The sequence below is a fragment of the Malus domestica genome, chromosome 02 (assembly GCF_042453785.1).
Source record: "Malus domestica chromosome 02, GDT2T_hap1".
NCBI classification, from domain to species: domain Eukaryota; kingdom Viridiplantae; phylum Streptophyta; class Magnoliopsida; order Rosales; family Rosaceae; genus Malus; species Malus domestica.
This window is the reverse complement of record NC_091662.1, coordinates 1,716,303-1,725,826: the sequence shown is the minus strand read 5'-3', so window position 1 is coordinate 1,725,826 and position 9,524 is coordinate 1,716,303. Positions and strand designations below refer to the sequence as shown.

At 34.9% G+C, this 9,524-nt stretch overlaps 1 protein-coding gene across 1 annotated transcript; it reads left to right on the top strand.

Moving 5' to 3' along the window:
• Positions 1–5,499: 5,499 nt before the first annotated feature.
• Positions 5,500–7,273, top strand: LOC103452049 (disease resistance protein RPV1-like). The gene is made up of 2 exons (XM_070808112.1): positions 5,500–6,045; positions 6,475–7,273. Exons 1-2 carry the CDS (start codon positions 5,513–5,515, stop codon positions 7,271–7,273), a joined length of 1,332 nt encoding a protein of 443 aa, XP_070664213.1. The 5' UTR covers positions 5,500–5,512.
• Positions 7,274–9,524: the final 2,251 nt, after the last annotated feature.

The following is a 9,524-nucleotide window of genomic DNA, read 5'->3' as shown; positions in this document are numbered from 1 at the left end:
AATTATAGGCAGCCATCGTGCTCATTTCATAGGGTCTGTAATAACTAAAACCCTAGACGACGCCGACAGAAGAAAGGCCTTCTATTTACTTTCACCCGAAAGCCCAATGGACAACTTATCCCAGCCCACATTAATTCGGCCCTTAAATGCAAGTATTTGGGTCTCCCGTTGTTGTTGCTTGTACATCATCATTCTTTCTTTCTAGCACATCATTTTTTTTTAAGGAATTTTAACAAAACATTCCCGGTATTGTTTACTTTTAATGAAAAATCACATTTTTACCTTTCTCTTGTACTATTCACTACACATGTATTTATCATTTTTCATTAAAACTAATATTTTTTTTTATTTTCAAAAATACGAAAAATGATCCTTAATTTCCTTCACAATCTAAATTCAAAAAATCCTTCACAATCTAAATTCAAAAAAATCATATTCATCTGAAGAAAAAAAACCGGGTTGGGGGTTGGGGGGGGGGGGGGGAGCGCTTTCGAATCATACGTGTGAAATTATACTAAAACATAAACGTCTCGTAGCAACTCCTCATTTTTCAATCTCATTTCATTAATTTTGTATCAAATGCAAGAAAAATTCAATCACTGACCAAAAAAAAAAAATTAAAGTTTACAATCCACACAGAAATCCCAAATTGCAAAACAGTAAAATTCAACAGACACCACCATTCATTTCATCATTCCAAAATAATTTGAGATTGGATACATACATGTCATTAAATCTGTCCGTCCTCTTAATACCAAAACACCACCAATCAAATAGTCAATTTTGTGACAAAAAGTTTGGAGCCATAAACTGAAAGTCGTGACCTAAAACTTCCAAATTCATTGTATTTGTAGTGGCCGAGCTTAATCTATACCAGAGAATACTTTAGTTCCAGGAACAACGTCGTCAGGGATTGCCGGGATATAAGAGTACTACACAGTTGCTACCTCACTGTGACCGTATGTGAGCCAAAGTTTCCAAAGCCGCCGACTACTCAAATTCCTCGTAAAATCCTCCCCACGGAAATTCTTATATTGAAATTGCATTCTTCTCAAAGAAATATATCCCGAAGACGAATTTCATTGAGAGGCAATCATCGCTAGTTTCTCCCAAGGGCACGATCCCTCAAGAAAGAATGTATTTCAGTCAATTTAATGATGGTCGTGGCCGGGGTCAATGAAGAAAGCTCCCTTCAACTTAGCGTTCTTATTTTTTTACCACATTAATGTACTATTTGACATGACAAGTGATACATATAAATGACATCCGATTAAATAGAAGATTTAAATTATGACATTGCAGAATAAAAAAAAAACAAAAAAAAAGGAGCTAAAAGTTAAATATTGTCAACTTTTCCTAGTTTGGCTAATTCATTGAAGTTTTTAGAGTTATTAAAAATGCTTTCAAACAATATTCTCAAAGCATTATGATGATGTTGGTAGAAAAAAATGTAAGTGCTTTTAAAGGATAGAATTTTACTAAAATTTTTGACGTTGCTTCTAGTATCGTGCTTATATACAAAAATGGCTTTTAGAAAAGAAAAGTGACAAACAGAAGTGGTTTGTAAAGTGCTTATCCGTTTTACAAAGTGTTTTTTCATAGAGACCGGTTTTATTTATAATACAGCACATAGATTTTGGGGGTTTGTTGGTATGGTAATGTTTACTAGCTAATGGTGGCTAACATATAAGTTAAGGGCTCATCTATTAGCGTTTTACAAACAGCTTTGAAACATGAAAATTTTATCACATGCTTTACAAGGACCCATCATTAACAACATCAATACTTTCTATCGACTTGAATTTTCCTACATGCACAACACTTCATATGTGAATATCTTATCACAAAAAACTTTGATATAATTAGGAGTGAAAATTGCACAATATAAGTCATCTTTAATTTTGACAAATTTGATGTGAGATCCTTGTACTCTTCAACATGTATAGGGATGGATTTCTTGTGGATACGGTGACATTTATCTCAATTGGATTTATGGTATTTTTGAGTTGTTTGAGTTTGCTTATGAGGAGAATGTAGCCGACTTTGTTATGCTTAAAAGTGATGATTGTCATTTTAAAGAGTTGATTGTTTGATGTATTTACTCGTTAAGTGAACAATATAAATGTCATCTTGAAAATATTGTTATTAATTATACCAGGCGTACTGCTTTGCATGCCTTGATAACATTTACCTAAGTAGTACCAAAATCTTGTAGATGCGAAAGGGATTATCTTTAGCAGGGAGAGATATTGAACGATTAGCTGATCAATTTAGCCGGTTGACATTGCAGATGAAGAAGGGGATTATGTTCGAATCCCTGCTTCTTAATTCACTAAATTAGGAGATTCGTGTCATTGAAATTTGGTTAAACGATTGAAATTATTATAACTTTTAAATTAGACCCCTGTTTGTAGCCGTTGGATCAAATTTCAATGACACGGATCTTCTGATTTGATGAATTAGGAAGAAATAATCCAGAGAGAATCACTTTCCTGCAGATGAAATAGGAGGAGGTAGATCTTAATTGTTTCTACCCTCGTATTCTTGAAATGAAATGTTAGGAGGACTCGTTTCTGCCAAACTAAAGATTTTTCAATGTGATCGTCACATGAGACAGTATACTATGTGTTCCTATATAAATGGTGGGATATGTGTGTTAAAAAGTTAATAACTTAAAAATTAAAATTTTTCAGTACTCATGTAAAAACATGTGATATACCATACGGGTTTCTATTACAACTAAAAATTTCTCCCGCCAAACTCCCTCATTCAACTCCACGTGTAACTGAGCCTCCATAATTGATGGTGAGTCTGGACCTCATTGTTAATTTACCTCATTGTTAATTTAATAAAAAATACCATTAAAAATAATTATTCTCTCTCTCTCACCCTTCCCCTTCCTCTTCCTCCATCTCGATAAATCCAAGAAAACCAAAGTACATTTCCCTCCGACGAGTTTGCCAACATCATGAATTAAATATTACCGTCATCCCTTTGGTAATCACCCTGTGCAGGCCCTGAATCCAGAAGGCCATATGGGACAGGGTGATCACCAAGAGGAGGATGGTAATAGTAATATTTCTACGGCGGCTCCGGCCTCCAGACTCCGGTCAGGTCTGGGAATTGAAGGTTGATGAATTACTGGGGCTATCGTGCTCCTTATAGGCTCTGTTACAACTAAAACCCTAGACGACGCCGACGGAAGAAAGGCAACATTAATTCGGTCTCCCGATGCTGTTGCTTGTACAGCATGATTCGTTCTTTCCAGCACATCATTTTTTTATGTTGAGTGGTTGAAGCATTCGAAAATACCAAAAATGATCCTTAATTTCCTTCACAATCTAAATTAAAAAAAAATTAAAAAATTGGACAAATTGGTAAAAAAAACATAACTAAACATAAAACTGTATTTAAAAAAAATAAAAAAAAACAAAATATGTAAATAAAACCCTAGACGACGCCGACGGAAGAAAGGCGTAAGACGACGCCATCGGTACTCCTCTCTATATTCTTTCCGACTTCTATTTACTTTCACCCGAAAGCCCAATGGACCACTTATCCCAGCCAGCATTAATTCGGCCCTTAAATGCAAGTATTTGGTCTCCCCATGCTGTTGCTTCTACAGCATGATTAGTTCTTTCTAGCACTTCATTTTTTTATGTTGAGTGGTTGATGAAGCATTCGAAAATACCAGAAATGATCCTTAATTTCCTTCACAATCTAAATTTAAAAAAATAAAAAAATTGGACAAATTGGTAAAAAAAAAACATAACTAAACATAAAACTGTATTTAAAAAAAATAAAAAAATAAAAAAACAAAAATATGTAAATAAGAACTAGAAACGTTCTGGTTCTGTAGTGAAAAATCAATAATAAATAAATAAATAATAAAAGTAGAAAAGAAAATGAAAAAGTGAAAAAGTGAAAAAGAAAAAAAAAAGAAAAAGTTTACGTGTTCAACCTCAAAGACGACGGAGAAAAAACACAAACGAGTTAACAGTTTTCTCCCAAGGATTCCCACAATCTAATCTTAGTTTAATGTGAGATCCAACAGTAACTACCCACTTACCATCAATGTTTAGAGATGAATAATCGGAAGGCAACCAATTTTCGTTTTCAACAGTCCTCTTATTAAGCTTTTCTCATTTTTAGTTCATGTGGATATTACTTGGCATGCATGCACACTTTATATTTCTCACATTTTTTTTTCCAATTTCCTAATGGAGTGGTGTGCTGTGTGCCTTCTTAGTTCGACAATTAGGATTTCATGCTATTATTTTTTTTATATCATTTGAATTCGAACTAATTAATTGATAGAAAGAAAACAATTAATGCAACACATCTTAGATATGTTAATATGGTGAAGCTTCGAATATAAAGTTGAATTTGTATAAAGTAATGAATTTATATTATTATTTTTATATCATTTGAATTCGAACCAATATAACTACCCACGTACCATCAATATTTAGAGATGAATAATCAAAATACAACCAATTTTCGTTTTCAGCAGTCCTCTTATTAAGAGTTTCTCATATTTTAGTTCATGTGGATATTACTTGGCATGCATGCACACTCTATATTTCTCACATTTATTTTTCCATTTTCGTAATGGAGTGGTGTGCTATGTGCCTTCTTAGTTCGATAATTAGGATTTCATGCTATTATTATTTTTATATACGATTAGCTAATCAATTTAGCCGGTTGACATTATAGATGAAATAGGGGGAGGTAGATCTTAATTGTTTCTACCCTCGTATTCTTGAAAAAAAAGAACACGGATGCCCTTTGGATCCATTATGTGGGGGTCATAAGAAATCTCATATCTCAGCCGTTTATTGTATATCGTCCGGTTAATTTTTATCAGATACTATTTGTGTCTAATTTAAAATAATATAAGTAAAATGATTTCTGACCACATGATTTCCGATGTACGGCTGAGAATGGATCCGAATGGAATCCATGTTAGAAAAAGAAATGCTAGCAGGACTCAGTTCCGCTAAACTCCCCCATTCAACTCCACGTGTAACTGAGCCTCCATAATTAATGGTGAGTCTGGAGTCTGAACCTCATTGTTAATTTAATAAAAAAATACCATTGAAAGTAATTTTATTCTCTCTCTCTCTCTCTCTCACCCTTCGCCTTCATCTCGACAAATCCAAGAACACCAAAATACCATTAAAGTGATTTTTTTGTTTGTTTGTTGCAAGTTGAAGAAGGATATATTATTTTTTTTCAATTGCTGAGTTTTGTTTCTTCCTCATAAATTTGCTAGCTCTTTCTCTCTCATAATATTGTTTGTTTTCCAACATCCTGTGACGTGTCGGACGGCTTTTCACCGTTCTATTGCGTGTCGGACGGCATCATTTTAATATTCTTCTGGGTCGTGGCATCATTTTAATAGTCTGTCGCTTTTCAGGCCAACACGCCAACACAAACACAACTATTGCTATTTTTTTCAGTCTGTGATCTGATTCTGAACCATTGCTAAAGCCAAACGGTGGATACCGCCATGACAGCCCACGAAGCCTCCTCTTCGTCCTCCTCCAAGTCCAAACTCTGGAACTACGACGTATTCTTGAGCTTCAGGGGTGAAGACACGCGCTATGGCTTCACGGGCCACCTCCATGCGGCATTAAAAGACAGAGGGTACCAGGTCTTTATTGATGAGGACGATCTACCAGGAGGGGAAGTAATAAAAGATAAACTGTTTCGTGCAATCGAAGAGTCGAGGATCTCTGCCATTATCTTCTCAAGGAGATATGCGGATTCGAGTTGGTATCTTGACGAGCTGGTGAAGATCATGGAGTGCAGAGTCGAACTGGGGCGACATGTTTTACCAATATTCTATCACGTTGATCCTTCGCATGTCAGGAAGCAGGACGGAGATTTAGCCGAAGCATTTCAGAAGCACGAAAATGACATCCGTGAAGAAAAAGATGACAATAAACGTGAAGCTAAACAAGAAAGGCTAAAGCTGTGGAGAGAGGCTCTCACAAAAGCTGCAAATTTGTCTGGCCACCATCTTCAAATCGCTAACAATGGGTAATCATTCAGCTGCCTTTCAAGATTTAAGTTGTATTACTCTAATTAACATGCTTAATTAATACACCTTAATCTCTCACGTTGATCCGTCACAGAAGCTACAAATTTTAGTGAATGACTTAATCTCTCAATTAATTGACATGCTTAATTAACATTTTACATAATCTAAACATTCATTCACATGCTTAAGGAATACACCTTAATCTCTCATAAGTAACCTAAACCGTAATTGGAGTTTAATTCATACGCCTGACTTTTATTTATCAATTAATCCTTTTATTCAAGTTCGTCATAAAATCACATACTAGCTAGTAGGTAGTTAATATACAAATTAACTGAAGGGAAGAAGGAAAGAAAATTGTTTATGCACTGATATCTCCTACCGAGCTTTCATTGAGTCCCACTAATGCCTACGAATTCAATTTTCAGGGGCGAAGCAGAGTTCATTAAAAAAATTATTGACGAGAAAATTTGGGAATGGCTCACCAGCACTTACGAATTACATGTGACCAAGCACATAGTTGGAATCAATTCACGTGTTCAAGATATTATCAGTTATCTTTCAAGTGGTGGATCAAATGAAGTTCTCATGGTTGGAATTTGGGGGATGGGTGGATTGGGTAAAACAACAGCTGCCAAAGCCATTTATAACCAAATTCATCATAAGTTTGAATTCAAAAGTTTCCTTGCCGACGTTCGCGATGCTACAAGTATACATGATCTGGTTGATTTGCAAAAAAAACTTATTTCTGACATCTTGAAACAGACTCAAGAAATAAGTTGTGTTGACCATGGTATCGGTCTGATAAAACAACAATTTGGACATAGAAAGATACTTGTCATCGTGGACAACATAGATAAAGAGGAACAACTGGATGCAATAGTTGGAGGTTATGATTGGTTTGGTCCTGGAAGTAGAATTGTTATAACGACACGAGATGAACATCTACTACAAAATGTGAACAAAAAATTTCAGGCCAAGGAAATGAATGAAGAAGAAGCTCTTGAGCTATTTAGTTGGCATGCCTTTAAAAATAGTTGTCCTGATCAAACATATCTTGAAGTTTCAATAAAGGTTGTTTCTTACTGTGGAGGTTTACCACTAGTGCTTAAAGTTTTAGGATCTTTTTTTACTAAAAGATCGTTGGCAGAGTGGAAAAATCAATTGGAGAAATTAGGAACACATCTAGATGGAAAACATTGGAAATCAACTCAGAACAAGTTATGAAGGGCTAGATTATTACCAGAAGGCTATATTTCTTTACATATTTTGTTTCTTTATTGGAGAGGACAAGGACTATGTTGCAAAAATGTTAGATCGATGCGGATTTTTTGGAATAGTAGGAATCAATGTCCTTCATGAACGATGCCTTGTAACTATTGAGGAGAATAAGTGGAATACGGGGACTATGCAGAATGAGTTGAATGTGCATGATTTGCTTCGAGAAATGGCCAAAGTAATCATTTCTGAAAAATCTCTTGGTCACCCTGGAAAATGGAGTAGGTTGTGGAACAGTCAAGAGGCCGCCGAAGTCTTGAGAAATAAATCTGTAAGTACATTCCCAATAAAATTTTGCATAATGCATCCTGCTCGAAAACATATATAACCCACGTATGTCTATTGTACACTAAACAACATTTATGTGTAAATATAATTCACCGTAGGTGATTTTGCCTAATGAATAATAATACATGTAAATATATACAAATAATCCGTTTCTTACACATGAATATAACCTTTTGTTAACAGGGAACTGAAGAAGTTGAAGGACTTGCTCTATATTTGCCTTATGTTTGGAACCTGCCTAGTTTCAATACAGAAGCATTTGCCAATATGAAGAAACTGATTCCTTCATCTCAAAGATGTTCAGCTCAATGGAGAATACAAACATCTTCCCAAAGAGTTAATATGGTTGTGTTGGGTAGGATGCCCTTTAAAGTCCATACCAGATGACTTTTTTGATCAACCAAGACTAGTTGTTTTAGATATGCAATTTAGCGAACTGGTACAAGTTTGGGAGGGTTATAAGGTACGATCAATTACACATGATGATGTTCTATTTCTGTTTGCTTTTGGATTTCCTTGTTTTTTTATGACATCTTCCTTTTGGATATTAATTTCAATTTTCCTTTGGTTTTCTGTAACAGTTGCTAAAGAGGTTGAAAATCCTGAATCTCAATCATTCCGTATCTCTAATTAAATCACCGGACTTTTCACAAGTCCCAGATCTTGAAGAGTTGATACTGGAAGGTTGTTGGAGTTTGTCCGAGATTCACCTCTCCATTGGTCAACTTCAAAAACTTTCTTTGGTGAACCTTATAAATTGCAGAATGCTTAGATCTCTTCCAAGGGATTTCTATAAGTTGAAATCTGTTGAGACTCTTCTTCTTTCTGGATGTTATAAATTAAGAGAAGTGCATGAGGATTTAGGGGAGATGATATCATTAAGAATACTTGAAGCAGACTATACAGCCATACCATCTTCCACAGGTAGATTGAAGAATCTCTCTCTTTTATCCCTAATATGTGTGAAATTAGCACATGATGCAATCCCTCAGGATCTCTCTCACTCTTTCCTGAATTCAAAACCCTAGAGGCTCCAAGTCTAGAACAAAGCCGCAAACGCCAACTCCTTCCACCTGACGAAGACCTCCCAATAACTCAAGGTAAAAAGTAAAAACTTGTTTCTCCACTGTCGTAAAAAAAGAAATTGTTATTAGCATTCTAAAAATCTCATTCAACACTCTAAATTTTTTATATAAGGAAAGAAAAATACACGAAGTGTAGAATGAAATTTTTGGAATGTTTCCCATAAAAAAAATTTCACCTTTTTCATTTTTTTTTTTGAATTGTTTGTTTCCCAGATACATTGTATGACTTGTTCTAAATTACCCTGCAACACTCTTTGGGATTGTTTTTTTTTTTTAATGAATAATTTTGGGAGATTGATGAAATCAAACGCATAAGACTTGTTCTAATTTTACTTTTGATGATTTGTAAATTTGGTGACCATATAATGGAGAGCTGCTCTCTTAAACTCAACTTGATTTTCTTTTTAATTTGCACAGAAAGAATAATTTCTTGTCTGCAGCTAGTTATAATTTAAATTCGACTTCATTAGGCACGAACACAAAGCTTAATTACCACAAGAAGTTAAACAAATGAGCAGATTTTGGAGAAAGAAAGTAAAACTAACTCCAAGATGTAAGGCAGCTCAAACCAGTTTGTAGTACCTATACAAGTAGAAAGATTGTTATTCTAGTAAAAACTCAAAGGGTTGAACAAAGATTAATTTGCATCTGTTTTGATCCCAATTAGTTTTGGATCTGATGTTGAATAGCATTTGCAATAATTATTCCCATATGAATTAATGTCGAGAGAAATTGGTGACGTTGTCCAGCAATTCCAGTTTCGGGACCTCCACACCCACCATACCCTGGTCTAGGAAACTTTTATCTTCATTCAATACTGTCATACG